This window comes from Protopterus annectens, chromosome 8.part1, assembly GCF_019279795.1.
Source record: "Protopterus annectens isolate FY-2018-M chromosome 8.part1, PAN1.0, whole genome shotgun sequence".
NCBI lineage: Eukaryota > Metazoa > Chordata > Ceratodontiformes > Protopteridae > Protopterus > Protopterus annectens.
The window spans coordinates 517,927,616-517,949,722 of record NC_056742.1 but is presented as its reverse complement, the minus strand read 5'-3'; the positions used below and the strand labels follow the sequence as shown (position 1 = coordinate 517,949,722).

The window sequence follows — 22,107 nt, the reverse complement described above, 5'->3', positions numbered from 1 at the left end:
ATAAAAGAGAGTAAGAAGTTTAAAGGTACAGGATATGACACTGGATGAAGTAACAGTCAGAGAGACTGAAACAAAGTTAAGAAAGCCTCTAAATGGAAAACCCCAGGCCCAGATGCAGTATCTAACTGTTGGTTAAAAGTATTAACATCTTTGCATGAAGATTAAGCCATGAGTAAGAACTATTTATATGCTCACCCTGAACAGACACCAACCTGCCTAACAGGAAAAACAATGCTCCTACTTAAGAGTGAACCTGCAAGCTACCCTAAAAATTATAGACCAATAACTTGCATTCCGACGACGTATAAACTATAGACTGGAATTGATGCGAACAGAGTTTATAGTCATTTAGAAGAAAACTCAATTATGGCAGTAGAACAAAAGGGCAATAAAAAAAAGTCATATGCAACGAAGGATCATTTGCTATTAAATACAGTCATAGTGGAGAACTGTAAAAAGGGGAAGAATCTAAGTATAGCATTGACTTACTACAAAAAAAGCATTTGATAGTATCCCACATTCATGGATAAAAGAGTGCTTAAAAATGTGTAAGATACACCCTACACTGATTGACTACATTACAGAGACAGACCACTTTGCAATTAAGCCATGATGAAGAACAAATTATTATCCCAGGGATAAAAATTCAAAGGGGGATATTCCAGGGTGACTCTGTCACCGCTGCTATTCTGCCTTGCCCTTAACCCATTAAGCTGTCGACTTAACAGCTTATGTATGGCTACAATTTGGTTCCTAGAAAACAAGTGTAAAGACATCTCATCGGCAATGATTTAAAACTGTATAGCTCATCAAATGAGGAACTGAAAGCACAACTGCAAGTTGTCAAAACTTTTTCAGATGATATAAGAATGTCATTTGGCCTTGATAAATGTGCAAAAGCAACCTTTAATGCAGGAAAACGTCAATTTGGGACAAGAATGTGATACAAAAAAACTTGAGCAAGAGGGAGTGTATAAATATTTGGGAATTGATGAAGGATCAACAATAAAACATGAACAAATGCAAATAAAACGTGGTAAGAATACTTTAGAAGAATTAAATTAATCCTGAAAACAGTGTTGACATCTAGGAACAAAATCCAAGCTATAAACCAATTTGCACTTCCTGTCCTAACTTATAGTTCTGGAGTGACTGACTGGCCCCAAAATGTGTTGGATAGATTAGATAGGAAAACAAGAAGGATGCTTCATGCTCACCAAATGATCCATAAAAATCAGTGAATACCAAGATTATATACTCAAAATGAAAAAGTAAAGTTAAACTTAAACCCTATACCAGCAACACGAATCAATGAAGGCAGTCCTAGGTGTAGTGTAAGTGCCACCAATAATTCCACAACCAACTCGAACCAAATGTAGTTTATTCCAAAAATCAGCAAGCAGACAAATAGACAGGATTAAGCGCTTTCGTCTCCTATCCGGAGACCTCTTCAGAATCAATATTAAAAAAAGGCAGCGCTTTTTATAACACTACCACTCACAATGTTTAGCACTTAACCTAGTTGATTTGTATCAGGTATCTACTGTGAGGCATTTTGCTCAATATATACCACTGTGTACATAGGATGAGATATATCTTTAAGATAGGGATTTCTTAATTGTTTCTTAATTGTTTATTTAATTAATTAATTGTTTTATTGGTGATAAACATTGTGAGTGGTAGTGTTATAAAAAGTGCTGCCTCCTTTTAATATTGATTCTGAAGAGGTCTCCGGAATAGGAGACGAAAGCACTTAATCCTGTCTATTTGTCTGCTTGCTGATTTTTGGAATAAACTACATTTGGTTTGAGTTGGTTGTGGAATTATTGGTGGAACTTGCACTACACCTAGGACTGCCTTCATTGATTTGTGTTGCTGGTATAGGGTTTAAGATTATATACTCCCCATTCAGAGAAAGGGATGGGCCTCCTTGAAACTGACTGCATGTCTAGATCTGCAATTGTGGGACTCCACACATATCTGCTGACCATACAAGACCCAAATGTAATGAAAATTTTGAAACGTGAGGAGAATAAATCTAAGATGACTTCTCTGCTTAATCTAGCAGAAGCATATAGGTGTCAAACAGGAATGGAAATCAAACCAGAGACACAAAGTCATAAAATCAGGATTTGCAGGCAAAAACAAGAGCAATGTGGAAGAAAGATACACAGGCAGTCCTAATATAAGCAGGAGCAATGGGTCTTATAAAAAAAAAACCCTACAAACGTATTTAGATTGTTACAAATACATGTAACTCCATATGAATTGCAGAAGCAGTCATTACTGGGCACATTACGTGTGCTGCGAAGAGCACTTTTGGCTGACATCAAAGATTGAAACAATACTAATTTTATGAACTTTATTCGTATTTTGACTCAGGAATGGGGTCCATTCCCGTCATGGTATTAGAAAGATTAGGAGAAATTAAAAAAGGATGACATGCAGCTGTTGCAGAAAAAATTGGAGATCTGATAAAACTTCCAGATCAGGTTCCATAAGTCTCATTAAATAATTCAGGTTAGAGCGTGACTGACTCTGTACAAGTCTTCAAATGAGCTGACTTATACTGCTATAACTCATCAGAAGACTATTCCAAAGCCTGTGAGACATTTAAGTTAGTTGAGTATTACTGAAATTGTCACTATGAATGGTGATGGACTGTAACAGAGTTATCAGAATGTGTCCAAAGATTGCGGTTACTGGGCTAGAAATGGTAGACTTTTACAGAAATCACTCAGATTTGAAAACTGTTTATAGATGATAACTTGGGTCAGAGGAATAGTACATACTTGAATGTACTTATCACATGGCTCACTTTTTACTTATAGTGCAAATATATTCCTGTTATATACAATTGTAAATAGTTTTGTAGATGCAGTAGAGAGTCGATTATCAGAACCAGTCTTCCACAGCTTTCGGGCAGGAAAAATCATAAAGACTGAATATGTAAACATTATATGTATTCACCTGAGCATGTTTTTTGAGCTTGTAGCCAGCTCATGTGTGAAAAATATTCTTTACTAGCGTCCACTGGAATTGCTGAATGGTTGAAAAGTGTATTTCTGCATGCGAAAAAAACAAGATTTTAGACTTTTTTTATCCTGTTCATTTATATGTTTGATTATCTGAACTACACTAGGTCTCAATTAGTTCGGACTGCGGTGGTGGTGCTGCGGTAGCGCTGTCACCTCACAGTAAGACGTCTCATTCCATTCTCAGTTAAAGCGTCTTTTGTCTGGAGACATGCGTGGATGGGCGTACCTTCGTTGAAGGTTGTGCGTCAGGGCTGGCAACTCGACACGTAAAAATCTGCTGCCAATCATTAGCGGACCGGAGTTCCGCTGTGGCGACCCCTAACCGGGAAAAGCCGAAAGACACAACAACTTGACTCTCTACTGTAATGTACTTCATGGTAATAGAGGATGTCGCACCATACTCCCTCATAGGTTCATAGGTAGGTACTAGGCTATTGGCCCTAGGGCCTATATAAGCCTAGCCAAAGGTACCCTGGCTTTCGCCACCCAAGAAAATTTTCCTGTGCCACTGTCGAGCAGAGCCACAGAAGTGATCCCCGGGGTGAATTTCCTATCTCCCATCCAATCATTCAATAATGATTCTTGGCATTTACTACTTTATGACTCCCCTCACCATTCATTTTACAAAGTATACTTATCCCCTAAATATGATCCTACTACATTTTGTGGCATTGTAAACTGAGCTAAATCATGGTCAAGTAGAGCCCTAAGCAAGGAAATGGACCCACCACCATACCAATATCCCATTACTTGGTTGTCTCTTCCCAATTACTATAGGCAGGCAGACACTCATATTGAAAACAAGACTTGCAGCTAGCAACTCATTGATCTACAAGAGACATACTGAGATTAATGGTCAAATAACATCTATCTGAAGGGTGGAGGAAAGCAACAGACAACAGTGTAACACTTGCTAATAGCTTGGAACAACCTACCAGACAAGAGTGCCTGCAGGCAGCCCAGGAGCACTGTCTGGTGAAGTGACTTGGTCAGAGTCACACAGACAATCAAAAGCAGATTAAATCAAAACCTGTCCTACAGGAAGCAACTCATTAACAGCTAGCAGCCTTACTCATCTGCACTAAGTACCAGATAAACTTTTGTAGCCCTCCTAAGTGCTTGTCACACTTTATACCAGCAAAAAGGCAAGCTAAATTAAAAATGAATTCATTGTTAAAATACTAACATTAAACTCACAGACTTAGTTTATTCATGTCTAAATAATACACACAATGTCAACAAAATAAGGAAACCATGGACTGTACCCAAAGAATATGGTTGATATGATTATGCTACAATTAATTCCTTCCTTTACACCATAACGGCTTTGGGATGTAGAAACCAAGTAGTTACACAAACCTACACACAAATGGCCGTCCGTTGCAACCACTCGTATGACAGTACACCTCAAATATCAGCTTGAGATTAAGTGATTGAATAAATTTATAAATAATGACTCAGAAATGCATCTTAGTTGCTTTTGTCAGAACCATACTGTGCTAGCCATTCCAACTCCCTCTGCCCCCGCAAATTCTTAGCTCAAGAATCCGAGGGAAAGACCCAAAAATTATGAAGAAATTTTAAAGTTACTAGAATAGCGAGCACATTTTGAAGGATACAAGTTCTGAAACTTATACATTTGTCAAAATTCAGTGACTGCAATCCACAGCAATTTGTCAGAAAGCTACAATTTTACACGGAAAACACTAAAATACCTCTCAATTTCTTTGTTCAAGAATTCTGGACAAATCCAAAAATAATGGGGAGGGAGGAACAATTAAATATTAATTTATTTTCTTTTATGCATCTCTTAGCCAGGTAAACCCATTACACACAAAGTGCTCCTTTTCAAGGGCAACCCATAAACACTGAACGACTTTCTCAATAATAGGCAAAAGAAGACAGAAGGATTCAAGCCCTGTACGTTTGACTACAGGAAGCAGTTTGTTGACAGCATGTATTGACAGCAGAGATTACATGCCAGACAACTTGAATTTACTTAAAAGAGTTAACTGAGCAACAAGTGCTGTATGGACATGCGTTTTCTGAAGAAGAACCAGGAAACTGTAATGACTGGCATTACTGACTGTAATCCTCGGGTTTTATTTATTTTTTTACCAGACAAAAGGATTTCTGTTTTACCTATTTGTTGAGTGGGTAAGCTACTGGACAACTTGCCCCTTTTTAGGGGCATCCCAGAAGTACTGTCTGGTTAAGTGACTTGCACATATAACAAATGAAGGTGCAAGGAAATAAACCCTATACCCATGAAGTAGATCATTAACATCTCATAGCTTTAGTTCTCAGTATTCATGTTTGCACCACTTAATGACAGAGCATAAATAAGACACAAAATCAGAGATATTCTGCAAAACCAGAGACAGGTAGGAGGCAGAGTAATCTAATTCACTTAAAAAGTTAACTACACAACCGGTTTTGCATCAACATGCATTTTCTGAACAAAGAACCATGATGCACCAATGACTGATTGTAATCTTCAGTGATTTAAAAAAACTGAAGTACTGGCAGCTGGTGCAGAAGATTAAAGCTTCAAGTTAATAGTCAGCTGCCTACTGTAGCCAAAGGTTAAATGTTTCTACCTCCATTAACCAGACAGTGCTCCTGGGTTGCCCCTTTTCCTGGTGAACAAATAAGAAACACAGCAGGCTAGATGTGCACTTTCAGCTATGAAGTTCTAACGACTGACATTACTGACTAATATTTAACAACGTCCCTGAATGTGTTTTGGGTCCTGATAGGTTAAGCAAAACCTAATGGTCCCATGAAGCAAACTGAAAGTGGTTCTAATGTAGGTAAAGCTCAATGGTCTTTTGGTCCCCATTTGTGTAGATAAAGCTCAGTGGCCTTTTGGCCCCCATTTGTAAGTGTAGATCATCCCTACGATGGAGGTGGATGCAAAACACACACACAGTTGTTTAAAAATGGTCCCATGAAGTAACTGATTAAAAATGCTAGCAGCACAAAAAACTGTTATTCCACCAAACAGTGATTTTTGTTTAAACCATCCAAAGTACTTTGCTGCATCCTCTGTGGAAGTAATATCTCCCACAGTTATCAGTGTATTTTTGCTGACCAAAATTCACCACCTATAGCTATGGCTGAAAAAAAAAAAGCAGGTAGCTGTGGTCGCAGCACTAAACCCTGAAACACCTCAGTAAGATTAGGCAGGTAACCTGCTATTCTTCACTTGCTGACCTACATAACTGTTAATGTTGAGCTGAACAAGTTTATCAGTGTTCTTTATGGGGGATAGTGTTGGCTACTTATGTAGGGACTCGTCAAGTGCTAATGTTATTTCTGCTACAGTAACAACAAAAGTACTGCTTATTCAGGGAAGATTTTCCTTAACAAATCTATTAATTAAAGCTAATGTAGCATAACAGTAGAATCTAGATGTCCAGTTGTTGAATTTATTAACAGGAATTCGGCTTTCAGGTATTACTTATTAAATGGTATATACAAATATTAGATATACTTTCAGGTATCTTGGAGGTGGTGCTGCTTTTGTAAACCTTCAGTTATCACTTCATCAGTCATGCTAGGCATAGCATACTTACTGGGTAAGGATGTCGCCATAATTTGTGGATCAGATGCATTGATATATCTGACATATATTACACTGCTGGGCTTTTTTCTTTTACCTAATTTTACTTACTCTGCAAGGTATATAAATAAGCTTAATCCAACTTAATGCTTTTTTCAGGCATGCTGGCTCTTATTTTTCTCTACTTCGCAATTTGCATTCTATATTTCAATCAGCTGTATCATCTAAGTGCTGCATTGTTGCAAGTTAATGTTTTAGTTATCTTGCAAGCTGTTCAATGTAACTTGTTTGTTCAATTTTCTATTATTTAGCTTGCAATTTGTATTCTGTCCAATTCTGTATTGTGTTTCTGAAGGTGAAAGGGACATTAATAGACTATAAAAACTGTATCAATGGCTTCCCTTCACTTTGTTCACTTACCTAAGCTCCTCAGGTTGACCAGGTGATTGCATTTCTTGGTCATTGTTTCTTCCTTTGACCTGGGTCTACCTGTTCCGTTTGCCCTTCACTTCACTCAAGCTCACTCTGCTCCCCTACCCTGCCCCCAAACTTCACCCGCCCCCACTACTCCTACATTTATTCTATTCACTAATCCCTCCAAACAACCAGCACACCAATCATAACATTACTTAGAATTTCTCTCCCTTACCATCCACAATGCCATACCCACTTTCTAGCTAATTTCTTTAACTGATAACATTATGCTACTACATAATATGCTGCCACTCCTTACTTGTTCTATCCTTGCACACCTTACATCCTACCAGGACACTATAACAGACCCATCCAACCACTTTCACTGCACCACTACTCTCACTACTATCCATCACCCACCCACTTATTACTCTTGTCATACCAGCACAATCACCATACCAATGCACCCACCACACTATCAGTCACCTGCTACATACAAACAAAACAATCCATAAAATATGACAGACCTGGCTCAAACCTCACATTAAAAGTGAGGAAATATTCCCAACAGGTTATAACATACTTCAGGTGGATATGCTGTGAAGAAATATTCCCAACAGGTTATAACATACTTCATGTGGATATGCTGTCCAAGAAAGGAGATGGTGTTACTCTAATGTTTAAACACCACTTAAAACATCCAGATCCTTAACACATCAGCCCCCCAAACTGGAAATGAAGAAATCCTATATGTAAACCTTAAACTAAACTGAAATAGAACAAACATCATTGGATGCTACTTCCCACCTGGAAAACCTCCTCAATTGGGCTAGCCATTCCCTTCCCCATGAAACCATAATTCTAAGTGATTTTAATATTGATTGGCTATCTTGTAGCAACAATCATCCAGCCCATCATCTAAACCTTCATGGTTTCTCTCAACGTATACAGTCACCAACCTGGATAAATAAAAGCTCTAATAAACATTCTACTCTCGAATGGATATTAGTCAATAAAGCCCCTCAGTCATACTTAGCTGGCTGTCTACCAGACAGCCTCAGTGACCATACTCCAACATTTCTTCTGAAACACCACTTAAATAGTGCTAAACCCGTAATCTACCGACAAATATGAAACTGGCTGAACTTTAACCCTCTTACCTTTATCTCATCCCTTAAAAACTGTTAATTGATCACCGCTAAAGTACCTCAATCTGGATGAAGCTGTTCATTTCTTCAATACTACCTTCGTAAATATCCTAAACAAACATGCCCCCATAAGAAATGCCAGAGTCAAGGCACAGTACTCCCCTTGGCCAAAAAAAGGCACTAGGACAATAATGAAAGTCAGAGACAGGACCTGGGAACACTGGCGCTTAACAAAAAAGCCCTCTTCTATAGTCATTCCTAGAATTGCGCAATACGGTCAAAAAGCAAATAAAGGATGACATAACCCAATATCAGTCTGCCCTAAACTCCTCCCATCACAACCCTAAGCAGTTCTGGTCTTCCATAAACTACATTCTTCACCCAGGAAAAGTTGGCACCCTCCCACCTCCAACAGTACTGAAACCATTCTGTCTTTGGCTAAAGAACACAACCCCCTGTCCACATCAAAACCAAATACTCTGCCCACTATCTTTTCATTTACTCCAGTACCTACCTCCAACATAACAAAAAAACTTGTGTTGAAGCTTAAGCCTACAAAACTAGCTGCTGCTGACAATCTCCCCTGCAAATACCTAAAAGTAGCAGCCGAAGCCCTAGCCTATCCAGTCTCTATCTTGATTAACCAGTCCTTATCAGAATGCTATGTCCCTACACCGTGGAAAATATCCCACATCATACCCCTCCATAAAGATGGCAACCTCCACTGAACTCTCCAATAACCGCCCTATAGCCATCCTTTTTCCACTTTCCAAGATACTTGAGAAATGCATTCATTCTCAAATCCTGGACTTCCTCCTAACTAATAATCTCCTCTCCAGCACCCAACCCAACTCTCCAGCATCAAATAGATGCCATATGCTGCCCGGTTAAAGAAACTCCAGCTCTACTCAGTGGCATACCGCCTGTTCAGAGGCGATCTGTGCCTGACGTATAAAGCCATGTCCAACCCGGAATTAATGGACATGCTGCACCTCAGAAAATCCAAATCCCATCGAGCTACGCGCTCGAGAGACTTGAACCTCAGCACTGAAATAAATAGGACATGCTGGAGGGACAGATTCATAACCCAGAGGCTCCCTTCACTCTGGAATAAAATCCCAGTCCAGGTTAGGCAGAGTCCCTCATTGACTCTCTTCAAGAGGAATCTTGATGAGTGGATGGGAGATCATAGGTTTACCCTGGGTATCACTTCTGTGTCACTGTTAGACAGAGGCACAGTATACTAACCTCGAAAAAGGGCATAGCAAAATAAATTTAAAATGGGTGGCGAACGCCAAACACATTCTGGCTAGGCTTATAAATGCCCTAGGGCAGATAGCCTAGTATGAACCTATGAACATGCCGTCTAGCCATTCCACAGCACTACTGCCGCCTTTGCTGTCTTTCACTAACACTATCCTTCATCATAAAAATAATGGCCTGTTCTCCTCTGCCATACTTCTGTATCTAAGACTTTTGACATGGTCTCACACAAACAACTAATCTCTGTTCTCACTAACCTATCCTTTTCACAATCAGCTACAGACTGGTTTTACACCTATCTAAATGGCCGCCAACAATCCATTGCTTGGTAATAATGAGCTATCTCCTCGACTTCCTGTCACACTCTGTGCTCCCCAAGGCTTCATCTGTGGACCCCTACTACTCTCTCTTCACCAATAATCTATTCACAGCCACCAAGCAGGCCTCTCTCATACAGTATGCAGATGACTCCAACCTCATCTGCTCAGTCCCAGCTATACCCAAACTCCATAAGATCACACAGGAAGCCTTTATCTCTGTTGAAATTTGGCTATCTATTGTCCAGTTAATACTCAACCTGAACAAGACTAAATTAATCTTCCAACCCACAAAATCTAACCTAACCAACACCCACTTTAATATCCTAGCCAATGACAATACCATCATCTCCCCAATGGAACACACCAAACTAAATGGTGCTGAGACTGACAACTATCTCAAATTCGACATTCACATTTCTCTAATCATAAAAGTTTACAAAAAAGTAGGGGCATTGTATAGAAACAAAATTTCCCACCAACCAGCCAGAATTTCTATTGCCAATTCCCACCTTATCCACTTTACTCTACGCCTCTCCTATACTTACCAACCTTACGCCTCTCCTATACTTACCAACCTTACACAAACAGACCTAAACAAGCTCGAGGTTTGCTACAACAAAATTGCTAGGTTTGCCACAGGAGCATCCTGTCGCAGGCACCACTATATCTCACTTAGAGAACTTGACTAGATTGAACTCCCTCAACCTCTTCACCCGAATCAACTCTCTCCTCCTCACAAGTTAGTAAACCATCCTCAAAGTCTCATCCCTTCAAAACCTTCTCCAGCCCTACTGCTCCACCAGTCCACTATACTCCAGCAGCAAAAATCTACTTCTGGTGACCAAACGCAAGAACTCAGCGGGAAAAGCTCTTTTATCCTGCATAATGTCCAGGTTATGGAATACTCTTTCCTCCTCTATAACCACACTACCTTCATGCAATCACTTCAATGCTGTACTAAAAACTCACTTAAAAAGTCACTGTTTATGTCCTTGCACCAATCCTGACTAGCGACTCACTTTTTTTTTTTTTTTTTTTTTTAACCTCTCCCATCCCCTAGCCACCCTGCCTCCTGCTGTTGGATCATTGCAATCTTTCCTCTGCAGGCTCTGGCTTTCCCTGTTCCCTCCCCAATCTTAGTCCCTCTTCTAACATTAACTACCTCTATTCATCTCAACTCCAAATACATCTCCAGCTGCCTCACACCTACCTACTTTTCACTTCCACTTCTATTACTTCCTCAGTCTCCTCTTTTACTCCTCCTGTCTTCCCCTGCCATTCCTCTTAGCCCTTCTAGCTCGTTCCACCATCTTGTGGAACATCTGCTTTATATTTGTTTGAGTTTATAGCAATATTTGAAATGTCTAGGAGTTTATAACCATATCTGTTTTGAGCTTATCTGAATATACTTATTACCAGTATTAGCAGTCTCTAGCTAGATATTGGAATACCCTAATCATTACTATATGTCATATTGTACGTATACAACATTGCTATTGCTTGCTATTATATGTATAACAATTGTTCTTCATGTAACTCTCTTGTTGATATATTTTTGTATGAAGCTTTTCTCCCCAGACCTCCACTGAAAAAAGACCTGTGTCCAGACAGAATTTCCCAGTAAAAAAATGTAAATAAATAAAATAAAAAATGGCTAAGCTTGTGGCTGAAAGTAAGTTCACTTACCCAGACAAAATTTTAAATAAAATACTTATAACTTTTTAATATTTTGAAGTGGAAGCAAAATGCCTGCTTGAATGTCTATCATTAAATGATAATGACCATCTATTTTCTTTCCAAGTGTTTGACAGACTCTGCATTGCAGCCTTTTTTTAATTAATTGGAAGGCCTTCACCCCACACAACTGCAGACTCATCACTTAAACCTTCATTGACAGGTATGACTCCATAAGCTGGGTAGCATGCAATTGAGCAAACAGTGAGCTTGATTAGGTTGTAAGCATGCCTCTGAACACACAGTGGGCTGGCATTTTCCCAATGATAGATATATGCCTGACTGGATATGGAATACATTTAAAGTCCTTTATTTTGATCACTCCATACAGATGCTTCCATATTTATATCCCACTACTTGTGAACTAGAAGCAGGGTTAACTAGGTTACAAATGTCTTTCTTAGATCATATGTAGTTACTAGGCATGAAGTCCAGCAGACTATTGAGGGATCTAGCCCAACTTCCAATTGCTCCAAGGCACTGTAAAGTGATGTCCTTAAGGTCACACAGTAGACAAAGACTTAGGAAATCAAACCCAGTTCATAGGTGTTTACTAGGCTAATGACCACAAAGGCCTTCTTAAGCCTAGCCATGCATCCCAAATTTTTGACAAGTTCTGATACCCTTGATAAGTGTAAGAATGGGCCTGAAAGATGAACCATTTACAGGTTACCCGTGTTCATTAGAGACATAGGTGCCAAACCAGGGATGAATTTCCAGTTTCCCATCCAGTTGTCCAAGTTGCACTTGAATTGGTTTAGAGAGGAACTCTGCATCACATGGATGGGAAGCCTGTTCCATAGACTGGGTAGTCACTGGGATACATACCTCTCTCTCCATCACATCCTATTTATATCACAGGCAAGGTTTAAGTTTTTAGAATGGGTAATTTTGGTGTTGTTTGCTTTGTGGATATGCAGGAGGTCCATCAGAGTGGGGTCTGACAATGCCCTGTATGCCAGGCATAGATCTCTCCTCAAAATCCTGCAGGAGACAGAATACAGGGATAGGGCCTCGAGGCGGTCTGCATAAGACATTTTACTTATGCCCTGTACTGCAGAAGCAGCTCGTTAAGAAATCATAGCCTTAATCCTATGCCCTAATTGCCAAATCTTTCATGTTCAGAATCTCCCAATCTTCTCTTAGGGCTGACTTATTTCTGCATATTTTAATCAAACCTCTAGTTACAGTAATCTTAAAAAAATCTATGTTAGACCACAGTATTCTAAACAACTACTGCATTATTTCTAACCCCCCCCCTTTACTGGAATGGTCATAGAGGAAACCAGTGTGTGAACATCTTGGATCCTTTTAAGACTCAATCCTTTTAAGACTCCCATGAACTTTCACTGTTGCAAGAGGTAAAAGTCACACCCTTCACTCATTCCCAATCTATACTGATAATTGAGCACTACTTATCCTTCAAAGTTACTTTTGGAAAAGCATTAAAAACAGCTCTTTGCAGCAGTCATACAAGTATGTAAACATTCAAAAACATGTATTGAAAAGTTGTAAGTTTTTTCTGGTTTATTAATCCATATGTTTTCCAGAAATGTATCTATTCTTGCTAACTATACTAACCCTCACATCACCTTCTCTCCTTAAACCATATCCTTAACCATCCTACACCTACTGTCCTACTATCTACTCCCAAAACCCTTTATAATCTATAAAAATCTAACAAATTTATACTACTTTAATTTTACTGTCTAAAACTGTCTAGAATTTTAAAATGTAAAACTAATATCCTAATTACATATTAAGCAGCATAAACTCTATAACTATATATATTATTGTACCCAGTTTAAACTATTATAAAATGTAACTGTGTATACACAACTGTAAATTGTAATTATGTCTATACTTTATGTAGAGCTTTTCTTCCTGGGCATCTGCTGAAGATGGGTTTCTGACCCAATCGGACTTTCCCGGTCAACAAATGTCAATAAATAAGTTCAAGTCAAACTATTATAACAGATAAGCATAGAGGTGTAAACAAGTTATAATAGGGTAATGGGGACAGGAGGAAGAAGCAATACTGTGTGTATATGGCTTACAGACATAATATCAAAGACCAGAAAGACAACATTGTGAATGTTGAGATGATTGCACAGAATATCTAATGTGACATGCCTGCCACCCTCCACTAAGACTACTGGCCCACAGTAGCAGGGGATTTCAACATTATGTATGTGCTGAAGATGCCAAAAGGTTAATTCAACTTAATGTTAAAGAAGTGATGAGAGTGTTGGCATGATCTGTGGCATTTGAAGGACAGCTGGATGTTTGGAGGTAGCTGAAGTTTTACAGAATCAACAAGTTGCCATGATACCACTTGAGCAGAAGCATCTAAACAATTATCTGTGCTGACAAATATACTACCAGGCTGAACAGCACCACTTCACTTCAAGTCTGCTTGCATATGGTTAACCTGGCTGGTCTTTCACTAACCTGACTTGAGGCTAGTCCATTGATTGTTGTTTTAGGGCTTCTTATCTCTTTCCTGCCGAGTAAAACCTAACTCCACTCCCTAACCCCCACTCCCACTACAACTGTCTTTATACCCCATAAAACTCCTCCCCACTCTATCTCCATCCAATCATCATCCTTCTCATTTCTCCCTTTTTCTGTCTTTATTCAACCCCCACCCACAGCTCACATATCACATGCTCTTCTCCCTTCCCATTCAAACACACCTTCCTACACAAAGCCACAATCATTCATACAGCTAAACACTCCCCCAACCCTAACACTTCACCTACAAATACATCAGACACATGCGCATACAGCTGAATAGACTCCGACCTACACCCGAAAATCTCCCAACTCAGTCTCATAAAGCAACACCCCCAACCAACCCATTCACTCTTCCATCATGTTCTACTTTGTAGCACTCTCCATCTCCTACTACTCCTCCCCCATCTAACCTTCTGTCATTCATGTCCCCCCATGTAATCTCTTATCATCCACCTCATTAACTTTTTCTACTAAGTTCCATCACAAATCTGTTGACATAATTTCAACCCTAGTCCCTCTCAAATCTACACATGTAAATATAAAACTTACCACTGCAAACTAATCTCTAAAAACATCTGTTCAAAACCAAAATCTAAACTGAAATGGTTGACCTGTACTTACTATAATTCCCAAGCCTTAAAAACTTGGTAGGGATATCCACCCCAACCTATACCCAAGTTCCTCCACAAAACCCCACCCCCCCCTACATAACACTCAAACTCTTGTTCTACTCACTGCTCGTGTTAATATAAGACATCTATAAAAAGATACATGAATTTCATGCATGGCTTGCCCAACACTCACCTGCTACTTTGGTACTAATACTTGGCTGAAAAATTAAACTAATGCTAATGAGATATTTCCTTCAGACTATACGATTTATAGAGCTGAAAGAAAACATAAGAGAGCTGGAGGAGTTGCAATACACTATAAAAACACCCTTCAACTCTCTCTGCCACCTCTAACTTCCCTAATTCAACAAAGCAGAAATTCTGGCCACGCCTCTCAAACTAAACACAATTCTGTATACACAACAGGCGTCTATATCCCCGCTGGTAAGTGTCATACCACTGAAGAATACATCCTCTTTTGGCTCACCTCTTAACACTCTTAGAGAAAAAAATACTATGTGACTTTAATATCAGCTGCCTCTAACTCTTCTCCAGGTATTCATTTCAAAATATAAATCTGTGTGGACTTACCCAACTGAACCTCTTCCACTTGGTTTACTAATAAATCAAATGGAGGAATCACCATAGACTAGATTCTTTCAGTGACCATCCCCCATGTTTGCTTTAAGAAAACAAACATCCAAAAACATCTTCATTACTATGTAGCTTGTAAACTCTTAAATTTTGAAAATGACAGTGTCTCATACCTCAATCGGTACAATTGGACAGTGCTAAAATTTTTACCTGTTGATGCTGTATTCCACTTTAATAATGCATTCCTAAGCATACTAAATGAACTAGCACCACTCAGAAGAAAAGAGCCTCAAGTCATATTTTGCCCCTTGGCTGACTAGAAATACCAAACATTTTATGAAACTTTTAGCTGCTGTCTGGAAAACCTGGCAACACACAAAAATCAAGCTAATAATCAAAAATTTAAATAACTCAGAAACAGAAGTAAATATCAAATTAAATCTGACAAGAAACTATATGCACCTCTAAAGTAATATAAACCCAAATTATTCTGTTTTTCCATAAATCAGCTTCAAAACAATCCCCCAAACCTTGCCAATGCATTTTATCTCCAAATTTATTAGTTCAGTTTTATCCTTACAAAAAATTACCAAAACAATACCCAGAACACAGTCCAACCCGTAAAATCCCCGCACTACCTATCCCTCCAATTGGTCCCTACCTCCACCATTGAAAAACTTCTAGTCAAACTAAAACCAATCCTCCTTTGCCCCTGACAACCTATCAGGTGAAAATACTGACGACCAAAGAAAACGAAAAAATGAACTGCAGAACTGCTGGCAAAAAAAACAAGTAAACCAGAAGCCAAAAATTTAGTGCTTTCATCCACTGTTTAATACGTGAACTTCCTCAGAAACATTTTCAAATGATTTCCAGTTCCTTCAATAACTTACTAAACAGGAAATGACATCATGACCATCAAACTGAAAAAATAACAAATGTGATTTTCTACAAAATGAAGTATTATAATAATAAATAAAAAATATATATATATACAAATGAATGTATATACACATATATACACATACATATGTATAAATGCAAAAATACAGTCATAAAAATGCAATGTAAATTCATGCTGTGTGAATAGCATAATAATCAACTTGAGCATGTGAAATGCATATCCAAAGACCTCTCCCACGTAGACACAACAATCACATGCATACACACACCCGCACACACACACATGTGGACATATAGACATGTACCCCCCACACACGCACACATCACACGCACGCACACACACAAACATAGAACCAGTCACTATGGAAATATAAAATACACATGTGAAAAAATGTGTATATAAAAATCGTAAAAAATATATGACAAAATAAAAATGATGATATATACACACAAGTACACACACCAAAATGTATATAATATAATATAATATATATAAAATGTAATATATGTATAAAACAAAAAAATATGTATATATATGAATAATGTAAATCCTATCATGTCTCTAAAGGGAATCAGAGTGATATGAACATGTATGTGTGCATACATGTACAACTCACACAAAACACACATGGATCACATGCATATGGTCTCAAACACCTATCTATATTTCAAACAACATTTTAAATTAATATAATCATTGAGGCCAGGCAACCTATCAGCCCCCAACAAAAGTTGCCACAATGTCTCCTTGCATTCTAAGACATTGTTTAAATCTCCTCCAAATTCACTAGTGTTCATTTTTTCCAAAACTGAAAATTGAAATTTCTTAAAATCTCTACATGTTAAAGAATGTTTGGCCAAAGAATTAAACTGATCTTTGTTTTTTATAGCCAAATTGTGCTCATAGATTCTTCTTTTTAGAAGCCTTTTAGTTTTTCCTATGTAATAATGTTCACATGAAACACAATTGGCGATGTAAACATAATCAGAATTACAATTGTAATAACTCTTAGACCAAATGGTGTAATTAAGAGATTTTATGAATACACTAGCACTGTTACTGATAAATCTACACTGCCTACAGTTATTGCATGCATAAGTATCCCTCTTAATACTGGCTGCTCTTGTCATGTCCTGAGATACCTATAATGATCTATCTCCAGCATAGATTTTAAATTTTTAATGAAAGTGTGTTTCATCCCTAAAGTACCAACCAAATCTTTATTTCCTAATATCATTTTCCAATTGTTAACGATGATGTCCCTGATGAACCACATTTCGTCAACAATCGGTAAAGGGAACGCTAGGTGGTAACTACTGGTATTCTCTAAAACTTTGGAACCAGAACTTAAACCTATCTGACTAGAAAGAAGAATCGGTTTAGCAACCCCCTTCCTTAAAGAAATGACCTTTCTCTCTATTTTTTTAATCCAGTCTAATGCGTAACCTCTATACAAGAATAGTGACCTTAAAAATCCTACTTCACTTTGAAATACATCATCATCAGTGGTGAGCCTACTCAAACAAATTATTTGACCCTTCACTACTCCTTTTTTCATATGTGTAGGATGTAAACTGTCCTTGTGTAAATACTGGTTCGCAAAAACCTCTTTCCTATATATTTGACTTTTCAATGTGTTATTAACTGTATCTATACTGAGGATGACATCAAGAAAGGGAATGTCATCACCAAAATCACTCAATTTGAAGACCAAGAAGTCAGTACTATGATTCAAATCTGTCACCAAGTCAGAAAATTCTTCAAAAGTGCCATTCCACAAAAAAAGTAAATCATCAATAAATCTAAAATATGCAAGTGCCCTATTGAAAAGATGATGTTTAACCAAAAATTTAAGATCCTAATTTGCCATAACCAAATTGGCAAAAGCTGGTGCCACCCTCGCTCCCATTGCTACTCCTGAAATCTGTTGATAAATATGTTTACCAAATCTGAAGAAATTATTCTCTAGGACTAACTCCATTATTTATTTATTGCAGTTGGTTTACCAGGATAGTCCATTGGGCCATTTAAGAACCCGTTTTCAATGGAGTCCTGGGGAGAAAAGCTCCAAAAAAGAAAATCAATTTACAATAACATTGACCGTAAATATATAGGTACATACTATAAAAGAACATAAGCAAAACATAAATGTACTTAACATTTGTCAGTGACAATCTTGGTACAGGCTAACGAAGGAATAAAAGCAAAACATAAAAGCATTTTAATGAACGAACATAGTAGATGAATAGAGTAGAATGTTAGTACAGGGAAAGGTAGAGTTGGTTATGTGGGGTGGGTACAAGAGCATTCCCATTGAGATTCTAGGTGTAAGAAAAGTGATTTCTTGAAGGTATAGTGGTTAGAGGTAGTGCGGATGTTTGGTGGTAGGGAATTCCAGAGGCGATCACAAATGGTGCTAACCTTGTATTTCTCAACATCAGAATATGAAGTCAGGTATTCCCTCAAATATTCTAATCCTTCTGTTTGCTTGACAGCAGTATATAAGGACTTGACGTCAAGAGTAGCAAAACTGACAGAACTAGATGAAACATCTATATTCCTTAGTTCTTCCAATAAATGCCAGGAATCTCTGATGTAAAATCTAGTTCTCTGTACAATAGGATTCAGAATATAGTCAAGCCAAATAGATATATTCTCAGTTTTAGAATGCTTTGCGGAAATAATAGGTCTAAAAGGTGGGATGTGCTGGTCAACATGTAATTTTGGAATGCCAAATAATGTAGCCAATTTTGGGTGTTCGACCAACAAATATTCATAACTCTGAAGATCTAATTCTCCTTGGCTAAACATGTCAAACAACAGTGCATGAACTCGTTGAAAACTTTTTTTTAACAACATTGACACTAGTCACTTTGTATGTCTCACTGTCACTTAACATGTCTATCATGGATTCATTATATTGAATGGTATCCATGACCACAATTTTACCCCCTTTGTCGGCCTTCATTGTTCTAACATCAGAATTTTTGCATAAATCTTGCAAAGCTCCCTTTTTCAGAGGAACTTAGATTGTCATCACTTACATAACCTGTCATCCTGCGAAACTCATTTTCACATTGATTTTGAAACATTTGCAAAGTAGTATGCAGTGGGGGGTTAAAAGTACTAGCTTTTTTCGGCCCAGTCATGGAAGAAGTGTGTGTGATGTGTGCGTGTGTGTATGTGTGTGCATGTGCGTGTGTGTGTATGCATGTGATTGTTGTGTTTACGTGGGAGAGGTCTTTGGATACGCATTTCATATGCTCAAGTTGATTATTTGCTATTCACACAGCATGAATTTACATTGCATTTATACATATGTATGTGTATATATGTGTATATACATTCATTTGTATATATATATATATATATATATATTTTTTTTTTTTTTTATTTGTTATTATGATAATACTTCATTTTTGTAGAAAATCACATTTGTTATTTTTTCAGTTTGATGGTCATGATGTCATTTCCTGTTTAGTAAGTTATTTAAGGAACTGGAAATCATTTGAAAATGTTTCTGAGGAAGTTCACGTATTAAACAGTGGATGAAAGCGCTAAATTTTTGGCTTCTGGTTTACTTGGTTTTTTTTTTGCCAGCAGTTCTGCAGTTCATTTTTTCTATCAGGTGAAAACTTGCAGCAGAGGCCATAGCCTACCCTGTCTGTATATGCATTAACCACTCTACAGATGAATCCTATGTACATGCTCCTGTGAAAAAAATGCCACATCCTCCCCATCCATAAGAAATGGTCAGTCAACTGAGCTCATAAATCAAAGGTCAATCACCATTCTTTCCCTCTATGCATTAAGTCCCAGTTACTTCACTATATCACCAAAAATACATGTCTCAATCACAGCATAGTTTCTATCCCACTGTAGCACATCCATGACTCTCCTTAGCTTCATTAATACAATCAACACAGAGATGAAAGCAAACTACTATCACTCCCTCTTCCTTGAGCTCTCTAAAGCTGCCCATCTCCAACATTATTCACTTATAACAACTCTCTAAACTAGGCCTTGATAACCCCTCACTATCCTTGTTTCCCATCTACCTTGCTAATCACCATCAGGCAAATAAATTGCTGACTGACATCTCATTGTTTATCCCCATATCAGATGGAGTCCCACAAGTATCCATAGTTGTTCCTACCCTGTTTAGCATCTTTGTTAATGATCTTGCCTGGACAAATAATGACAGCCCTAGTACAGTATACAGATGATTCAACCATTATCTGCTCAGCAAAAAAAACTTTACTCCCTATAACAGCTAACTCAAGATTTTCTCATCAGTAGAAAACTGGCTAACCTCCAACCCCAACAAATCAAAAATACTTCCCTTCATTCGAAACCCCCTTTCAATAAAAAGGCCATGCTTCTATGTTACCTCCTCTAACACCAAAGTACAACTTGTCACTCATGTCAAACGACTAGGAGTACATACAGATGAAGCCCATAAATTCAATATCCACACAGATACTGTAGTAAAAAAAACATGGCACTCTCTATAGAGCTAAACCCTATCTAACACAGCTAGGTCTTATATTGCTGCAACCATCTTCCTTATACTACCCTCCTCTGTGCTACACCAGTATTTACCAACATCCAAAAAACTTGTCTAAACAAACTCACAGTGCTACTGCAACATTGCAAAATTTGCAGCCAACCTCCCTACAGATTACACCACTGTGTAGCACTCAAAACACGTCCAGTGGCTTGAACTACCACACCAACACATACACTCCCAACTCCGTATTGTCCACGTTTATTATATAAAATGATTAGTATATATTATATGACTATTACTTTATGAATCAGTGACTGTCCATCTCTAGCAAACCTAATACAATTGTACTGGCTAGCTTGGATTCTGCACTCTTCTGACAAAGCCCTATTACTTTAACCAAACTAACAGTTTGTCTTGGCTGCTCCCTATACACTCACATAGTGTCCAAAACCTGGAACTCCATTATCCTAACAGTTAGTCATGAACCATCACTAAAGTCTTTTAAATGTCAACCACACACCTACTGCATCAAGGTGCTGTAGATGTTGTCCACCTGATTCAACCATTCTTCTCTCCTTTAACTGCTCTTCTTGTTGAACATTTTATCTCTTATGAACCTATAAAAATCTTGATGATTGGATGGGAAATGGGAAATTCACCCCGGGGATCACTTCTGTTGCTCTGCTTTCTATAATTCATATAAGAAAGATCGTTAGAAATAACTACATAGAACTTAATAGTCAAAACCCTAACTCTATGAAAAAGAATATCATAAAAGGTGAATTTATTAGGTTGTCAGCAATCAATAGTGATAAAATTTTTAGACTGAAACCTGAATTTTAGAAAATTATTCTTGGAGAGAAATTACCCAAAATGGATGATTAATAAAATTCAAGAGGAAATTTCCGAACAGAGATTGAAAAAAAATATTAGCTAATTTAAAATTTTCTTTCTCTCTCTTTGCCTATATATATCTATATATCTATATATATATATCTATATATATATATATATATATATATATATATATAATCTATATATCTATATATCTATATCTATATATCTATATATATATATATATATATATATATATATACATATATATGTATATATATATATATCTATATATATATATTTATATATATATATATATATATATATATCTATATCTATATATATATATATATATATATATATATATATATATATATATATATATATATATATATATATATATATTTATATATCTATATATATATATATATATATATATATATTTATATACACACACATATATATATATATATATATATATATATATACATACACATACACATTTATATATAATATATATTTAAATATAAACAAATCTCTATATATATAGGTCTACCTGATAACACTGACATGCCAAAACACAGACAACGAAATAACCGACACGACAAAACCGAAAGAAACCGAAAGTTCAAAACACGAAACTTCCCAACATCCC

At 37.3% G+C, this 22,107-nt stretch overlaps 1 protein-coding gene across 1 annotated transcript in view; it reads right to left on the bottom strand.

The window, feature by feature from the left end:
• NAGK (N-acetylglucosamine kinase) overlaps nucleotides 1-22,107 on the bottom strand; it is a 422,972-nt gene that overhangs the window by 72,810 nt on the left and 328,055 nt on the right. The window contains exon 7 of the mRNA XM_044081648.1: nucleotides 17,765-17,928. Coding sequence (XP_043937583.1) covers nucleotides 17,765-17,928 — 164 coding nt within the window. The remainder of the gene's footprint in view (nucleotides 1-17,764; nucleotides 17,929-22,107) is intronic.